Source organism: Limulus polyphemus, unplaced genomic scaffold (assembly GCF_000517525.1).
Source record: "Limulus polyphemus unplaced genomic scaffold, Limulus_polyphemus-2.1.2 Scaffold339, whole genome shotgun sequence".
Lineage (NCBI taxonomy): Eukaryota > Metazoa > Arthropoda > Merostomata > Xiphosura > Limulidae > Limulus > Limulus polyphemus.
Genome location: NW_013665949.1, coordinates 39,423 through 59,677, shown reverse-complemented (window position 1 = coordinate 59,677; position 20,255 = coordinate 39,423). Strand labels below are relative to the sequence as shown.

General features: G+C 32.8%; 1 protein-coding gene across 3 annotated transcripts in view; it reads right to left on the bottom strand.

Annotated features, from left to right (window-relative positions):
• Window positions 1-1,304: 1,304 nt before the first annotated feature.
• The window catches only part of LOC106457502 (mitotic checkpoint protein BUB3-like), a 37,437-nt gene continuing 18,486 nt past the window's right edge, over window positions 1,305-20,255 (bottom strand). For all 3 annotated transcript variants that reach the window (XM_013916928.2, XM_022383466.1, XM_022383467.1), the window contains exons 4-6: window positions 17,261-17,412; window positions 11,799-11,982; window positions 1,305-4,947 (exon numbers count right to left, since the gene is read on the bottom strand). In XM_013916928.2, coding sequence (XP_013772382.1) covers window positions 4,568-4,947; window positions 11,799-11,982; window positions 17,261-17,412 — 716 coding nt within the window. In that variant the 3' untranslated portion in view covers window positions 1,305-4,567. The remainder of the gene's footprint in view (window positions 4,948-11,798; window positions 11,983-17,260; window positions 17,413-20,255) is intronic.

Here is a 20,255-nt window from a genome sequence, read left to right as displayed (position 1 = left end):
CTCTCCACTTGGACTCAATAGCCCCAGTAATAGGTGTATTTTGGGTAAACACAAAAGTTACAAGTCTTATTGACATGCAAATTGTCCACAATAATGTGACACCCTTGATTTATTGCATGGTCAGATAAATACACACAACAATCCTTTGGGATGTGCTGAGTTCACTTGTTTTTGGATAATACCTGACATCGTATTTATCATTGCCTATGCGATTTGGAAATTTCAGGTGTAACCTTTCAGCCTTTGTTCATTGGGGCATGTGGTACTGGTACAAAGGAAGGCACCCTTTCAATAGTACCAGCATCTCATCAATGGCTATATTACCTTTTGGTTTGATCAAATTCATCTAAATGATTTGTTCCCAAGTACACAGTTGTATGTATTAGCTGGTTTACTCCAACCAATAAAACATACACAACTTTAGTTCACATGTCACAACATTTCAATCCAAATACTTTCCCCTTGTTATTTGGTTTACTAATAAAGTACTCAATCCTTTGTTGGTGCAAGCATACAGGAAGGTGAAAACTTGAAAATATTCCAGAGATAAGCTTAAATTTTCAAGTTCTACAGGTTGAATATTTTTAAACTGTGGTGCAAAGTCAAACACTGAAGAACTGGAATTCACATATAAATCTGTAATAACTTCCAGCCCCCATTAGTTTGGGCTCCACATCTTTATCATCAGTATCACTAAAAGATAACCAGCTTTCAAAGTCAGTGATTTGAAACTTCACAAATATAGTTCATGCTCTGTACAATGTCTGTTGTCTGAATCAAGTATGATGTCATATTGTATTTATAAAATCATAAAATATGAAAAAAATATCTAACTTGTAGATAGTTTGCTGCTGCTGTATCTTGAATTCAACTTGGACATTTTATACAGATTCACCAACTTCAACTAGTTCTTTTCTGTTTCTTTACTAGAATTCAATAAGATAGTTTTACATTTCTTTAACTTGCATTAATATTTGAAGGTCAGAGCTTAAATGTACCCATATGTCTTGACTTATCTATTTCTGAGGCTTAAGCAAGTCAATTTTTATTTTGATTTGAATTCTTTATGTGAGCTCTGTTTGATACCTTAATTTAATTCTTATATAGTACAACTACAAATATAATAATACAGTTTTTGGCAATACTTTAAAGAATGAAGCAGGATAACATAAAGTTAAACGTTCTGTGAATGCTAAATAAAAATATTTATAGTTTAAAAGTTCTACTGTATAAAAATGGTTAGTCTTGAAACAAACTTTAGATTTAGATTCCATGTAATGATTTATACAACATAAACGTGCATATAAATAAAAACAAAAGTGATTTTTATTAAGATCTGTAATACAGACAATTTTTGTGAATAGCTGTTGTCATTCACATGCAATCTCCTTTCAGAGAAAGGATGGGTTGAACACAAGTGAGCCAGACTTTCATCCAGTTAAGCAATCACATAGACACCCTGTTCATAAATAAACTGTAGTAAGTTACTGATTTCACTTGTAAAATGTCTTTAATACATCATCATTGCAACCTATTTTCCTGATTGGTCTTAGAAACATACTAGAAAATAAATAGCAAAATGTGTGAATATAAATGTTCACTAAGACTTATTACCATTTTGTTTTCACACTATGTATTAGTACAAGATTTCTGCCTTTGGCTGGGAGCTGAAGTTGACTGGACATTATTGAAATCTCATATTTAAAAGATTTCACGAGAGTGAAGAAAATATAATTTTTAAACTTAAAATCAGTTACAACTATGTTTCCTGTGTTCAAATACCTAATTAATCTGACCAAGAACACTGACATTTGTCTGGCTATAGGTAGATTAAACTTGAATAAGCATGTAAAGAAAAACATTATGATAAAGAAAGTGATAAGCAATGGTCAAAACATTTTATTTAAATAAATAAGAATATTAATGCATAAAGACGGCTTGAATGGGTAATGAAGAAAAAACTTTAATATAAGTTTAACATAACAGCAAATGTACGACATTTTGACAAGTTTTTGTCATCATCAGGTACATTAGTCTCAAAGTGGGTTCCTTGTCATCAAATAAGAAGAATAGTTCTCATTTACAGTTTTTAAGAGTTTCTGGAAAGAAAGTCTGCAATGATAAGAATTAATATCTGCAATAAATTTGAAGCTTAGGAAAGGTCAGGATTTAGGTCCCCCTCCTTAGTGGTGGCTAATCAAGATAAAGTTTATTTACTACACAATGTTTATTCTAAAGCATTTCCTGAAGTTGACCACTTGAAATTGCATAATTATTTATAACTTTTCTACTTAATACTTATAAATCATTCCTACTCAGTTTGGTAACATACAAGATAAAAAAAAGTAATCTGGGCTAATGGAATGTTCTTTAAATGATGTACATATCCATTTTTTTTTAAATCAATAACATTGCTTAACAATACTTGTTGTGTAGATGGCTTAACTATTCTATACCTACTGTTCACTTCATTAGGTCTAAAAAGACACTTCGATATGATCTTGCTAAACAACTTGTAAAATGTAAACTCATGTTATTGTCATTTCTTGTTTATGCAGATTTTAAATGTTTCAACCAAAGAAATTTTGAAGTGTAATTACAATGTCCTTGTATAATAGATAAAAGAATATCTAAAAAAACTTGAAACTGTTAATAAGTTTATTATTCAATTACATAAAGACTTTTGTTTCAAACCTACTTTTGTGATGTGTTTGAATCTCAAGTTAAAGCATGAGGATGAACAAGACCACAAAAAAAGTATCTTCAGAGTTTTACATTTAGTGTTTTAGCTATTGGCCCTTTTAGCTACTGAGCTAGTGTTTTTAATGGACAATTTTAGTTTTGAGATACTGATGTTAAGTCAAGAAATAAAACAAGTGAAAAACAATGGTTGCTCCCTTTGTCCAGCTTCCATGTGCTGTATCAAGGCATCTTGTGGATTATTTGCTCAAGTCACAGCAGACAGGCACCTGCTATGCTTATTGTGAGCCTGAATAATAGTGTAAACAAAATGCTGAATTCCCACTAAAAAGAAGCTGCTAGTTTTATCAGCAAGTCTGGGAAACTAACAAGAAACATAACATTTTTTTCACTGTCATATCATTGCATATGGCCAGATTCTGATCGTACAAATATGATGTGCAGCGGGAGAGTTTGTGTCAACTCATTACCTGAGTGCAGAACATTAAAAGGAAAAAGGAATTTTTTATTTCTTTTTCCTTAGTCTTTAAGGATGCTAGCTCATTCTATGGGGTTAATGAAATGGCAGTTGTATGTATAAATACATACTCTGTACTGTACACTTTTAATTCAAAAAGTCAACTGGCACAATTAAGCTGGTGTTATGTTGTAACAAGTAAAACCGCAATTTCTACTGGCCCCAGGCTTTGTGGACCATGATCGATGTTGAACCATGCACTTTTAATAAAAACTTAATTTCATAGCCAAAAATAGATGAAAAAAGTGCAACATAAACTTCATTATAAAGAGTCACAAAAACTGGTGTGACTTAAAAACAAGTGAAAATATGCAGTAAGTGTATAGTGTTAAAAAATTAAATAATGATGTATGTGCATATTGGCACTTCACATATGAAATTACATTGTCAATATACGCGTAGATTTGTATTTATTTCAAAAGTTAGGTGTGGCAGCTAAGGTGAGAAACTGTTTGGTTAATGAACCATTATTTAGAGCTTTTCCGGAGTAATTATTGGCTGATTGTAGTGAATTTGTGGACTGGTAAATGGTAAGCTCACTTTGTGACTATACACCTTGTTTTTTTTTAGCTTCTTAAACATAAAATTGAACATGGGGAAGTGGTCATGCAACTGTATTCAATTAGAGGTCTAATAAATAACTAAACTGAAAGGAGGATGTTATGCAACCATGATGAGATGCCAAGATTTTGTGAAGAAACCTATTTTTTTAATAATAATTTCATACACATGAGGTCACCAAGTTAGCCTTTGGTGACAACTTATACACAGAAATTTACTAGTTTTTGACAAGATTGATGAAAAGACATTTAGGGAAATTTTAATTTGCAAGAATTTCTTGAAATATTTTCCTTATAGCAGTAAAAAGTATTAGTTTGAGTTTTATTAGGACTAAGGATCACGTGCCAACAAAGGCACCAATCAGAAATGCCATTTAGAACTTTCTTTTCATCTCACATACTGCTTATCTCTTTAAATAAAACATATCTTAGAAAACTAACAGAATATTAAAAACCTGTGTGTAACTAAACATACCTATATCTATTACAGCAAAATAAAATAGAGAGACATTTAAAATCAATGTTTATTATACTAAAAAAAAGAAATATTCATAACATAGTATTTTTTTTTTCATGGCTTCTGATTTATGATGTTTAAAACATTTTCAACACACTTAATGTATTAATGTGTATATTTTGTTAAATAAAACTTTTTTAATTCTTGGGCAATTTGCTTTTTTTTTTGTTGACTATAAAATGAAAGAATGAAATGTTTAAAAATTTCATTCATTGTACAAGGTACAGGAGGTGCATTACTTGAATAAATTTCAAGTAATGAAAAATGTCAGCTTTATTTTGGTTTAGTTTCTTGGTCAGTTACATTCCTGATGTAAATGGCATCTGGTGGAATTTCTTTGACATCTTCCTGTTCATACAAAAAAGAGGATGAAATGGCCAAGACAGTGCCATCAGTACTGAATGAAAGTGAAGATATGCTGGTGGGATACCTGTGGAACTGGCACAACCTTTTTTTGTTGAAACCATCCCAAATGTTGACATAGCCATCTGAACCTCCAGTAGCAAAGGTGTTGTAAACATTATGAAAACTGATGGCATTTACTGGGTAAATGTATTCCATACCACTACTATCCTTGATTCTGTGACACTTAAAAGCATACTTCTTCTTCTGGACATCTGGACTAGGATCCAGATACTCAACTGCCACTCTTCCTGTAGAAACAAATATAGAAAAATTAAGTGAGAATTAGAATAACTGACAAAAAAAAACAAAAAAAACTGAAAGTTAAAGCCTTGAAAAATTATAAAATTCAAATTGTGTTTTTAAACCAAACTGCCAAGTTAACATAACATAATTTTAAGGGGCGTATTGGCCAATCTAGGCTGTCCCATCTTCTAAACTAAACTACAACTATTAAATATAAAAATAAATAAATAAAAAAAAACCTCAAAAACAGCCCTTATCTAACCTATTTAAAAGCCAGTGTGTGTGTCATGTCACATCACGCTTGAAATAGGAGGAGTCATAAAAGCCAAAATGCATTTATCCAGATAGAATAATTCGATTACTATCTGCCCATTATGATTTTAGTGACAGGGGTGCAAAGGGACCATGAGGGGGGGGGGGGACACAAAACCTTATGAGTGTTGGTATAATAAGCCTAAAGCAAAGAAGTAGTGCAGGATCATCTAGCCTAGATCCAATTGCATAAAATTTATCATGAAAGTAAAAATGTCAATTCAATTTTAAACTTAAATTGTTTCTGAATTAAGCTATCTTCTGTTATATCACCAATATTTTTAATAAAAAACAAAACTTTAAATTAACAGAAAATCTAAATTAAGAAATCAACAAATATTTTTCCAATTATGTTGTCTGTACATTTCATTTTATACTTTCAGTACATAGACTAATAACAATATTATATTATATTTTTGTTGCTAAGCGACACGACATAAAAAAGCCATTGTTGGAACGTAGTGATAATAAAACGCACTGACTTTTCTAAATATTAGAAGTTATTAATTTAACAGATTTTTACCAATAATTATGCTATGAATACGCTACAAATTCGTTTCAGGAATGATCTTAATTTTGATTGGCTCACAAAGGAATTTACCAACGTTTGACTGCCTCAACTTCACTTTTCTGCCTTTTTATTGGTCAAGCTTGATTTTGTAAAACATATTCATTTCAGTTAGCTATAAAATGTGAGGATAGGGTATACTACGGGTTGGGGGTGGTAGTACTTGTCCCATCATTTTTGACATGCTATATGCTAATCATTCATATAGTTATCAAGCTTTCTCTTAAACTCGCTTAAATTTACTGCCTCCACAACATCTGAAGGCAACCTGTTCTGTTAGAAAAATAAGAGTCTTAGCTGAAGAAGACTCCTACCCTGCCAAAATTTATATTTGTGTCCCCTAGTCCTACAATTCTCCCCATTAGGTATGAAAAAAAGATGATACATCAACACTATCAATTCTCTTTGCAATCTTAAACACCTCAATCACATCCCCTCTAACTCTTCTTTTATCAAGAGAAAACAATTTCAGATATCTTAAACCTCTCCTCATATAACAATTCCTCCATCCCAGGCACCCTTCTAGTAACCCTCTTCTGAACCCTTTCAAACAATTCAATGTTCTTTTTAAGGTATGGAGCCCAAAACTGAACACAATACTCCAAATGTGCCCTAACCAGTGACCCATACAATGAAATTATAACCTCTTTAAACTTCTATTTAATATTTCTGTAGATACAATCTAAAATCCTACTTGCCCTACCCACTAACAACAGCACACTGCTTGGATGGAATTAAAAGACTGATCAATCACTATACCAAGATCCCTTTCATTTATTATACTTATAATTCAAATGCATTATCTTGTATTTAATATAATTAAAACCCATCTTCCATTTATTTGCCCAACTCACTAAATGATCTAAATCATTTTGTAAATCAGCAACATCCTCACAGCCAGCAACACCCAAAACCTTAATATCATCAGCAAATTAAAGTAATCTATTGACCATTCCTTCATCAATGTCATTGATGTAACTCAAAAGGAGCAAAGGTCCTAAGACTGAGCCCCGAGGTACTCCACTTATGACATTAATCCAGATTGACTGAACCCCATATATAACAACCCTCTGCTTTCTTCCATCCAGTCACTCTTCTCTCCAATTAGCTAACTTATCCACTACACCTATAGAGATATTTTTCTACAAGCCTTTTATGTAGCACTTTGTCAAATGCTTTCTGAAAATTCAGATACACCAAATCTACACCTTTACTCTCATCTACATAAGCAATAACCTTTTCAAAGAATGTCAAAAGATTTATAAGGCAAGATTTTCCCTCAGTGAAATCATGTTGATTATCCAATCAAATTTTAAACTTTTCTAGATAACTTTGCAAGGCATCTTTTATCAGACTTTCCACAACTGATGCAAGACTAATTAGTCCTATAATTACTGGGACAATTTTTATAACCACCCTTGAGAAGAGAAGTAACATTAGCCAAATTCCAATTTTCTGGCACCTGCTCACTATTCAAAATAGTAGCAAGTGGCTCACATATTCAATCCTTAACCTTCTTCAAAACCCTTGGGGAAACATTATCTGGTCCAGGAGTCTTATTGTTCTTTAAAATTCCCATTTTTTTCTTAACAAGCTCAGAATTAATGTGATCATCTTGTTCGATCTCGTTTCCATCTATCAACTGTTCAAGATAAGGAATATTGCTTAAAACTTCATTAGTAAAACTTGAAGAAAAAGTAGAATTTAATAACCCAACCATATCATAATCATCAGATACAAGCCTTACTTTATCATCACTTCAAGCTCCTACCTCCATCCTAACACTTTATCCTTAATATATTTAAAGAAATCCTTACTGTTAATTTTTATATTTTCAGCCAACTTTTTTTCATAAATCATTTTTGATGTCCTAATTTCCTGTTTGAACAACTTTATTGATCTTCTATAATCTTCTAAATCTCCCATCAATATCATTCAATTTAAATTTCTTAAATTTGTGATGCTTTCCTTTAGATGATATAATTTTATCCCTTATGCCCTTCATGAGCCAACCTGTTTTTTTACTTGCACCACCAGAAAGTTCTTGATAAGGTGCCATACAAAAGATTAGTTATAAAAATTAGATCACTGAGGGATACAGAAAGAATAGTTGACTGGATTCTGGGTAGTTGGATGAGAGAAAGCAAAAGGTTGATATTAATGGACAAGTTAAATTAGATCCTTATTATTTGTAGAGTGCCTCATAGGTCAGTGCTTGGGCCTTTGCTTTTTCTTAGTTACATTAATGATATTGATAAGGGCATAATTAGTAATGTTTGCTGATAACATTATACTCTTGAGTATTTGTAACTATATGGAATATGCTGAGGTATTACAGAATGATTTGAATAACTTGGTAAGTTGGACAAATACTTGGCAAACTACCTCTAACTTACTTAGTACATGTAATGCATTTCAGTTATCATAGTTTATGTTACATGTTTAATTTACATGTGAACACTCTCATTAACATGACTGAAGAAAAGGATCTTAGCATAGTGGTATACAAGTCACGGAAGCCATTAACACATTACTCTGTTGCTAGCATTAAAGCTAACAGAATTTTAAGGTATATTTAAGGACATACTAGCTACTAGTCAAAGGTAATTATCTGTTTATACAAATCATTAGTTTGGTTTTATATGGAGTATTATGTAAAGTTTTGCTCCCCTTACCCAAGAAAGGATATTGTCTTATTCGAAAGGGTTCAGAGGTGGGCTTACTAGATTGTTTCGAAGGATAGAAGGGTTGTCTTACAAGGATAGGTTAAAATCTCTTACTTTCTCTTCTCTCAAGAAAAAAGGATAAGAGGTGATCTTGTAGAAGTTTATATGATTACCTATGGGAACAATAGGTTAAAGATATATGATTTTATTGTGCTTTATCCTAAGTATTACAGATAGAGAAGGCTCAAGTTTAAGTTTGGGTAAAGATAGGCTAGGATCCTCCAGTGAAGGCACTCTTATTTTTCTAATAGAGTGCTTTAGCTAGTGGAGGGTGAACCATTACAAAAAATTTCAGAGAAAAAATCAACGAATCCCTGAAAAATAAATGGTGGGTTTATTGTTTCTATTTTCACTTCTCTTTTCCTCAGAGATGGGTATGCAAGGAGGGCCTTAAAGAAGTACGTGGTCTCTGATTGCTTATATTACACAAAATTACACACAATTGACTACTTGGCTGCCAAGCAAACTGTATTGTACATTGACACTAAAACTTTCCATAATAATTTAGGTAACAAAACTGGCCCAATACTGTACTACCTTGATAACACACTCAATTATTTTAAAAAATATCTTGGATATAAGATTATATTTATATAAAATTGATTGACAATCAGATAAACTGACAATGATTCAATGAAGCAACTATACTGAACTTCAATTTTACCTTTACTATACTTTAATTAAGCTCTCACATGTACAAGTGTGATCACTAATTTTCTCTGTAAAACAGAGGAAACAAGTGATTTCACCCATCTATGTTTTTGACTTTTCTATATTATGTTGTACCAGAGAACAACAATAAATTACTCTATATGATGTTAATTATGGACTCAACCAGTACTGAATAGTACAAACAACAAGTCTGTAATTTTAGGATTAAATCTTTTTTTTAGAAATTTTTATATCTCAGAAGGGTGGTAAATAAATTAAAGAGGGAATACCTAGAGAGCAAATGTCACAATTCTCATCCTAGGGGAAATTGAGGACTTATTTTAAAAATTTGCCCTACAACAGTAAGAACTTGAAACTTATATAATATTAAAATTTGGATTATTAGTTCTATTTTAATGTCAAGTTTATTCACCTACCTTGATAATAGAGTACTTTAATTAAGTTTTGAATGTACCTTAGTAAAACCTTGTGAGTTGCGCAGAAAAGAATGCCCATATGGAAAGAGTTAATGTCCATTGAAGCTGCATTGGATAACTTGATTAGTAAGTAGAAAACAGATACTGGTTATAAGTTTTGGCCGGGAACTTTTAAAAATTTGAAGTTGATGAATATTCACAAGCCAAATCTTTAAAAGTTTCCAGTCATAACTTATAATCAATGAAATATTACCAACTTCAATATATTTGCTTTTATAGGCCAGAGTTTTCTTTTGAAACTATACCTAGCTCTCATTATACAGATAAAAGCACATTACTTCTGATTGATTTGGGAAGTGGCTTCAGAGCCTCTGACTATCCTTAACACTCTGCTGTGCAAGTTTCACCTCTTCTTTGGAGAACATTGATACCTTCCTTCTCTGAAATGTCAAGTCTCTTGAATCTGCATTGTTTATTAAGCTTCCTCTATGAATATTTCTCTTTTAAAAACTTTATATTCTCCAGCTATAATTCTGCCTTTGGTGTCAACTACATTGTCAAGTGGTCAAATTTTACCATGAACTAAACATTATGTATTAAATGTGTTACCAGTACTGTTATGACTCACCTCCATGGCAACACACCACTGCATTGCTATATATAAATCTTTCTAATGATATGTAGAACTTATGTTAAGGTTTTGACAACTGGATATCAACTGTCATCATGGTTAGAGCCAATATGATCACTTAATCCTGAGTTAGTCTTCTGTAAAAATTTTCCAAAGTCGCTTTTCCAGGGTCCTAGTAGACCCCATCATAAAAAATTAATTTAAAAATATTTATATAATAATAATAATAAACTATTAATCAATAAATGATCATTGAATATTACAACTTGTTTCTTTTTACCACCTAAACTAAGTGTAACAATTTAATACAAATTAGCCAAATACTGAAGCTACTGAGAACAACAAACATGTACGTGCTTCCATCTGTCTGCACCAATATTTACAATATATTTGGAGTCTGTGAAGACCCTGGAAGACTACTGAAGAGTTAACTTTGATTATTAATTAGTAAGTAATATTTTTATAAATATATGTTATTTATTTTTTTGTAAGTAAATATTAATTAGTTCTTAGCCTATGTTTCGGCTACTAATCTGCTATTTTCTTCAGGGCAGTCCTGAAAAGAACTCTTTCTGTATTTGCAGGGGCCAGGATTCGATCCCGAGTTTTCTTGATAGAAATGTTAGGAGTATTATCTACTTGATTTGGATTCTCCTCCTTTAGAACTAAAATAAACTATTTGATTATTTTCAAGAGGATGTTGGTGACTTCTATGCTACACTGACTGAGAATGTTATCAGTGAGGTGGATGTAAAAAAATTTTTTTACACGTGGCTTAAATCCTATTACTTTAGTATTATTTTACCATACGGGCTTCTCTCCGACACGATGGGCTATTGCAGATAGATTCGTATTACCGAGTTTTGTAGGTTAATAATACTCCTGAATTGTAATTATTGTTAGTCTTTTTATTTCCCCATTTACAGTCACCACTGACACAGGGGAATACGTCTGTATGCCTGTAATTTCCTTCCTTTTTATTCTTCTTTTATTCTATCATGTGTTACAAATATCTATTGTTAAGGAGGGTTTTAGTGATCTGTGTTTTTTCCTCTTTCTTAACTTCTTTGATATTACAAACAAACCTTATAGCACTTATTTATTGATATTATTTCATATTTTTAATGAAGATTAGCTCAACCAAGTCAATAGACTGAGAGCATTAGCTAAGTTTGACAGAATACAAGATAAACAACCAATCAGAGAATTTAAACAGATAAAAAGCATGACATCTAAGCTTTCAGTAGTTTTTTAAATATATTTTTATGATGTTTCAACAACAAGATAGAGGAAACAATTAGCAACACCAAAATACAGTGAGGATCTCGATGCCATGATGCATGTATTAATAATTTTGTAAACACAAGAAAGTCTGATCTACTGAAATTTTCACTACTCATTCAGCCTATTCAAATTGCTAAAATTTAATAGCCTCAGGTTAACAGACTACTACTAATTTTGAGCCCATCACTACACTGTTGGCAAGTATAATGACAAACCAAACAAATGTATTTTAAGTATTTCAACTTACCTTCAATGGAACTCAGGACATAGCCTTGTTTATTAGGAAAACAGCGAATGCAGCGGGTTTGATATTTCAAGCTGGACTCTCTGCGTTGTTGGACATAGCCCATGTTCCTCAGATCCCATACTAAAACCCTTCTTCCAGCAGTTCCAACAATTAGTTTCTGTCCACAAACTGCCATGGTGTATACCTACAGTTTTTAGATCATGATTACATCAATGAAACGTTTCATACAACATATGTTAACAGATACATGATTACTGGAGATTTATATATTTAATGTTCTGATGAAGGATATGAGCAAATGAATCAATTAAAAGTAACAAATTCTGTACCTGTTACACATTTTTTTTTGCAGGTTACTGGTCCACTGTGTACTAGATATCTTTACCTTTAAATCAAATAAAATATCACGTTATAGTCTTAAAGAAAAATGTATGTACTGATTAAAACCTCAAAGATCACATTTGCTGCTATTGTAGATATTTACACTGTAATGCAAAAAATCATTTTGATATTACTTTCAAACCTAGATGTAAACATGTTGCTACTTTGTGAAATTGTTAAAAATTAATCAACAGCAGAAGCAAATCATACAAAACACAAGCTCTCAAAAGCCCTAAAGTAAATAAAGATTGTTGGCTTGAATGCAAAGCTACATAATGGGCTATCTGTACTATGTCCACAGCAGGGTATCGAAACAACAGATTTTAGTGTCGTATAATTTGTAAAATTATTTTCAATCATAAGATTGCAAAGATTTTTTATCTTCAAAATGATAAAATTCAAGGAGCTTTTAATGACATAACATGCTATTTTGTTGTTTATATAGTTTACAGATGACAATCAGTCTAGATAATAGTTAAAATAGTCGTGTATGATATCAAATTACACTAACATTTTATGGGTTGCTTCAGAGATTTAAATACAGGATATTTATACTCCCATAATAATAAAGAAATATTCACGACTCTCAGATTAATTATCATGGAATCAAAAACCTTCCAAAACAGTCTGGTTTCCATGAAATTCACTGTAACTGGCATATAGATATGACTGTTTAAATTGCAGGACTTTCACCACCATGAAAAGTTAAGTGTGAAGTGTTAAAAAATTTATATAAATGTTCCTAGCTTCTATACATTTAAGGAATATTTTAAATATCTTATCAATAAAATATGTATTATCACCCTACATCTCAATGTTGTGCATTGTTAAAAACTTGGATCATATAATCCAAATATCTAACTTGAAGTCTCTGTTCATAAGATCAACTTAAAAACTTAAGTTCACTCTCTCACAAAAAAAAGACCCATAACTGCTGGGAAACTGCATGAACTAGTTATTTCAAAATAATTGATACATCAAAATTTAATTATTTACAGGTGATACATCCCAAAGGAAAGAAAGAAATTACTGTTTCGAACACCATGAAAGAACAGACCATTCCAAGCTTTTAGTTGTTGTTAAACAAATGTTTAAAGAACTATTTATTCAGAAATTACTGCTTGTTGGAAAATTTCAACTTGTTATTTTTTAATAATATAATCTGTATATACAAATTTGGTTATAATGTAGAAGGTGTTAGTTTGCTCCAGTGGTTCCCAAATTTTTTTAGTCCGAGGCTCCCTTGACGTGAATAAAATATTTTGAGGTCCTCCAACCTATAACTTTAGTATGGTGATTGAAAACAGTGCCATTGTAAAAACAATAACATCTCCATTTGGCATACTGTATCATTCAATTAATTAAACATAATTTTTATCAGATTATTGTTTATTTAGAATTAATATTAATTCAACATCTTTGTTTTGGGCCCATTTTTTGCTTCATGGGCCCCAACTGTAACTCAATTGTCATCAAAGTTTCTATAAAAAATACAAACCCATACTGAAAGAATAATGCTTATTGATTTGTTACTTAGGATGTTTCTTAGTGAACACTTCACTTATGAACAAGCTTAGCAAATTTACTATTACTCCTGTATGACCTGTAGTAACATAACTGATTCAAACACAAATTCATATAACATGCACAGAGAAAATTATTTGGCATTAATGTAAGCATAAAATATTTGATATCCCTACCACCTTTCTAAAGATCACTGAATCCATTTCAAGTCTTATAATGAAGGAGGTGAGTATACTACTTTACTGAAATTGGAACATAAGTTCCAAACTGTCAAATAATCTTTAAAAATTAGTAATATAAAAGTTCAATGCTACTTTTTATTCAGTACAGTGCAATGACAGGTATGAATGTGTTCAGCGAATCAGTCAATAAGTACTGTAGTTTAGAATTTTGCTTACAGTATTTATTACACATTATAAGATCCATTACATACAAAAACAATTTCAAATGGAACTTTAATTCATTTTAAAGTTAATATATAAAATGATATAGTTTGAAAAACTGCTAGCTGTTTGAGTTATCAGATATTATTGAAGAAACTAATGTCCAAATTAATAAAAGGGGAGCAAAAACAAGCACAACAGATGTGCCAAACAGTAACCTCCTTATAATCACAACTGTGTGAAGTGGAAGTGAGAGGAAAAATACATTTGCAACATTTAAAATCTGTCATATACACAATGATAAAGTATCAAAAGAAATTTAGTTTTTCTACATTTTTCTAGTTTGTAAAGGATTTGGTTTGATATATTAATGTATTTTATTCATCACATATACATATTTTCTATGCAAGATCTTCATTTGTATGTTTGAACAAACAACAGAATTTCTGGAAAGATTAACTTAAGCTTAAAAACATTGAATTTAATTCCAATTTTATATCTTTCATGACCTTATTCTAGACTGACCTTACTGGCTATAATGAACAGTACTAACTTCTTTAGTATTTGATGTAAAGTTAACATTTTCCCTATCGGAAAACGTATTTCCGATAGATACTCACCTCCATATACAGATAGCTATTTACCTCTTGAAGTCATACTTTCTGCCTGAGAGACTTGCATGCCACCAGCCTTGTAAAAACTCCCACCTAAAATTCACCTGAAACACGTGAATTTGTGCTACTGCATGATGATGTATCAAGAAGCAAAACTCTATATCAATAGGAATGCAACACACCTTCTGCAAATTCTCCAGCTACATTCAAACATGGAAATCCTCATTCTTGACAAGGTAAGAAATAAAAGTGCACCGGGAAAGTGGGGAGGATGGATGGGAACATACAGAACAAATGTTAACTTTCAATACACAGATAGCTAGAACCTCACATTGAGATAGGGGAGGGACCAGTGTGAAATTTACCTAGATGTGCTCCTTCCAGCAAGCATCCAAAGGAAGCCCATGGGGTGTGACACTGTACAGCATGGGCTCCATGGAGGCACAACTGTGGGAGACTGCATATCATCTCATCCAGGGTATGTTCTTCACCTGTGTTTAGAAACAGAAGAGGCATAAGGCCTAACCTATATCGCTGGGATGAGCAGAATAAGTACATGACTATCTGAGTACTCGCACACAAGACTTCATGTTTTTTTCAGAAATGAATTGGTGCGGTTGCACAATACATTACTAATTTTGAATCATTTTGTTTTTCTTCTTTCTTTCACTTCAACCAATCAGTGCATGGGTTAAGACTCAGACAGGACCAAGGGTTGTTAGTCCAGGCAATACTATCAAGTGGTTGTTGATATCATGTGATCGTTAGCAAAAGGACACCTCATACAATGATCAATCTCCCAGCAACTGATAGCTGAAAAATTCTCATTCGAGACCTCCAGACCTGAAGCTAGTAATGGCACTTGAAGTAGTGGTAATAATAGCAGACATTTTAAAACACAATCTTCGGAATTCACCTTAAATTGTGAAGAAGTCAAAAACGAGAAGAAAAAAAACAAACAAAGTTATCATGGCAAAAAAAAAAGAAGAAATTAACACATGAAAAGAGCACAAGTGAAAAACATCGGCACTCAATCACTGCCTAACAAGAACTGATAGTTTGGTAGAATTGGATAGAGGAAGTCAAATGCATCAGGAGGGTGTGTTGCACTCCTATTGGTGGAGAGCTGTCGCATGATGATTTACATGCAAGATGCAGTTGAACCATGTTGATTGTGGAGTATGTGGGAGTTCAAGGCTTGTGGCATGCGAAAACAATTTTGCCTATAAAGGGCAGCACTGAATGAGAATAGCTATACATGTAAGCAGAGGTAAGGTACCGTATTGGAAACCATGGCTTTCTATTGGTTATAAATAATATAGTTTTAAACATAAGAGAGAACTATTGACAAATCCTGGAAGAGAGGATGTGACAGGTGGCCATGGCAAGAGGTTTCTGTAACCAAACAAGATTGAAGGCTATGAAAATTATGCTTTATCTGAGCAATGACAATATTATAATAAGTAATAAATGTTAAATTTTGTACTTGTTAGAGGAGTGGTAAATAAATTAGAGAATAGAGGATGCCTAGAAGGAAAAAATGTCACATTATTCAAAATAGAGGAAATTAAGGATTTTCTAAAATATTGTCTTATAAAATTAAGAACATAAAACTCATATACTATTAACATATGGATTACTAGCTAAGATTTTATGCTATACTAACTAATATAACATGAACAAACAGTAGTTTATTAAATTTTGAAAGCAACTCACTAAAAACCTCATGACATGTTCAGTAAAAGATGCCCATGGCAATAGGGTTAAACCTAATACCCTAAAATATACACATACTACGCTATATATGTATTAAGCCTGGTATTCTGCAATATACATCAACTTTACACAAACTACACTATATACCTATTAAACCTGCTATCACAAAATATACATCAACTTTACACACACTACACTGTACACATTAAACCAGGTATGTTACAATATGCATCAACTTTACACATACCACACTATCAATACATATTACATCTGGTATCCTACAATATATATCAAATTTACACATACCAAACTATATACATATCAAAAGTAATATGCATTTACTACACTGTATACATATTACACATGGTATGCTACAATATACATCAACTTTACACATACTACACAATAAACATTAGACATGATATCCTACAACATACATCAACTTTACACATACTATGTGATATACATATTAAACCTGATGTGCTATACTATGTATATAAATAATAAAATCTTTTTTAATCCTGCAAAAGTGGTTATATACATATTCATGTAGTCGAGGTAATCCTACATACATTTTTCTGTGAACTCTAAAAGTTAATTTTGATATTTAAGTACCAGGCCCATATTTAATATACCTTTTGATATATGTTTATTGAACTTAAGTTTATTAGTATTTTTGGAAAAAAAGGTAAACTGCTTGGTCTTGCACCCTCCTCTAAACGACTGTCTGTATGTGTAACAGAAATAACAGAAAAAAGTTCTTATCAGTATATGTTAATAAATTATGGTGTAAGAATAAAAATAACATATGAATATAATAAATGAGTATTTAAAATTAACATACCTTATCTGGCTGAGAAAAGGTTCCTGCACCACATGGTGTCCGTGGATCCCATAGTTTCACTGTCTGGTCCCAGCTGCCTGTGATGATCATATTTACTTCAGGACAGAACTCCACACATCGCACTGGAGCATCATGGTTACCTGCCAAGCTTTCTGAAAATACAGTGAAATTTATTTCATAAAACATTTCCTTTCCTTTCATGCACCCTAAACTATTCAAGCTTTAGTGGAACTTTCAAGAATGAACATGTAACATATCTTCCTAATCATCAGTGCTATGAACTTGTAACTTGGATTAACAGAAACTGAACTCAAAATTGGTTTTGTAAACTTCAAACTGAATTCAAAATATCAGTAATGGAAAATTTTAAAATGTATATTCCGTCTCATCTGACATTAATTTGAGGTTGGTATTATCATTACCACTATGTGTAGACTAGATATTTTCTAGCTTGCCTCCCTATCTTTTGTATTATCATTTGCAAATGCATGTTTGTGTGGGAAAAGGTGCATTATTCATCATTCATGTTCTTAGTTTGCTTAAAATGTCAATATTTCAAGCATATTTTAATACAAGCTTTAAATCAATAATTGCTAATGGGGTGGTTCTATTTATTCACCAAATTACTTATGGGACATGATTGTGTGCACTATAGATTTCAACCAAATAAAGCTATAGAAAATGAGTGATTTGACCCAGTTTTGTTGAGTTCATTACACTAAATATTTCAACAGCCAAAAACATAAAATTATTCAATATGTGAACTCCAATGGTAAAGTATGGTATAAAAAGAAGTTGGTATTATAAGGGTTAAACATGCATTATGTCATTTGGGGCCAACCACCGGTACTTCACTACTTTTATATATATCCTATCATCTGTTGAATACCATCCTTTTAAAACAGTATAGAAATATTGTATTTGATAGGGTTAACTTTGAACTACTTAGTTTGAATCCCTGACCATGATACTAGATTTATGATCTGTTTCTCCAAATATTTTTATCAAGATTTGGATTATTTTTGTCCTACACAAAGATAGAAAGTAGGCAGGGAATAACTTTAAGATCGAAATGAATTGGTAATTTGCAAATAATATTTTCTATCTCTTGCATAGTTGTTGGACCTTCATTTTCTGCATTTCATCTTTCTTACCCATCAAACCTGTTGTCCAAATTGCACACATTCATGTTGTTGATAAATAAAGCTTTGAACAGTACCCTTCAGAAGTTAATATTTTCCTACACTGAAAATATATTTCTGATAGATAATTACCTCCACTCATTCAGTGCTTCCCTCTATATGCTCACCACTAGCCATGAAACTCCCACTACCCCATGTTTTGATGTGGTTCAACTGCATTGTAGCATGCAAATAGGCATGTGACAACCCTCCAGAAATAGGAAAGTAACACAGTGTTCTGTTGCAACTGGCTCCCTCTTTACTGTAGAACCAAATCTTCACTTTGAAATTAGGCAAAAAAGAAGCACCAGAATGAAAAGGAAAGGTGGGAAGTGTGAAAGGAGGTACATATCCATCAGAAATATATTTTCCATGTAGGGAAATATTAACTTCCAATACAATATCTTACCTCATCTCACATAATAGCTAGAATCCCACATTGACCTGGTGGAGGGACTGGTGCAAACGTTACCCAGATGAGAACCTTTCAGAAAGTGTCCAAAGAATGCCCCTGGAGTGTGACTTCTCTTATTAGAGAAACACAGTTGTGGGAAACCACACTACATCTGAACCAGGTATACCCTTTGCCCATTGTGAAAATATGTGTTGCTAAGTTGGGCATAAAAGAGGAGCACATCTGAACCAGGTATACTCTTCACTTATCATGAAAACATGTTGCTAAATTGGGTATACAAGAAGAGCACATCTAAACCAGGTATACTCTTTGCCCATCATTAAAATATGTGTCACTAAATTGGGCATAAAAGAGGAGCACATCCTTGACTGTGAATATGCCAGCTGGTCCAGCTCCTTTTCAAAACTAGAACTCCTAAGAACAAACCTGCAGAAGATGGTAGAATGTGGGTTCTCCCAGTTGATTAGTTTAACATATAGTTGGATGTGCCCCATGGTGTAGAATGGCTAAGGTGTGTCAGACCGTATGCATTGGGTCAATTTCAGTCCAAACCAGGTGCCATCGGGTATTTAAAGTTTGGTCTGTGGTACACGAAAGGTCCCTACCATCTTCCCCTCAAGTAAGGGAAACAGAATGGAACAACCTTCCATTCAGTCTTCCTAGTTAGGGCACATGTGTAGATCCACAACCAAAACCAGTCACACTGGAACCCAATATCCAAATGACAGTAGGAAGGGAAGTGCAATGAGATGTTTTACTCAAATCCAAAACCAGACAGACTTTTTCTGGTGGTTGATCCAGCTCCTTTCCAAAACCAGACCTCCTGGGAACCAACATCTAGGAGATGATAGCATGGGGGTTATCCAGCTGATCAGTATATTTATTGGCTGGTCCAGCTCCTTTCCAACACCAGATCTCCTGGGAACTTACTTCTAGGAGATGGTAGAATGGGGTTCCCCAACTGAAGGGGTGAATTGCATTTTGGTGGATCATCTCCAGTCCATGACCAGGCAGGATCAGGTAATTTAGTTCCCATACATGGTTGGAGGAGGGATCTTCATCATCTACACTGTTAGAAAAACAACAACCTACTCTCAACTGAATTGGACTAAGCACATCCAGGAGGAAGCTTTCATGGTTCAACACCCCAGCAGCTGTTAAGTGGCAAGGACTCCAGTACTCCACTTGTAGAAGGGGAAGGGGAGCACAGTGGAGAGTCCAGAGGAATGTTACACTGGAAACTGTACAATAGATTACCACAAAACCCTATTTTGAAAAGCAGGTCACCCCCGATTTATTAAATCTAAGGAACAAAGGGATGGGCTTTGAGTAACAACTGTTCCATTGACAGTAGACAAAGCTGAAAAGGATATGCTTGACTGAGGAAGGAGTTGAAAAT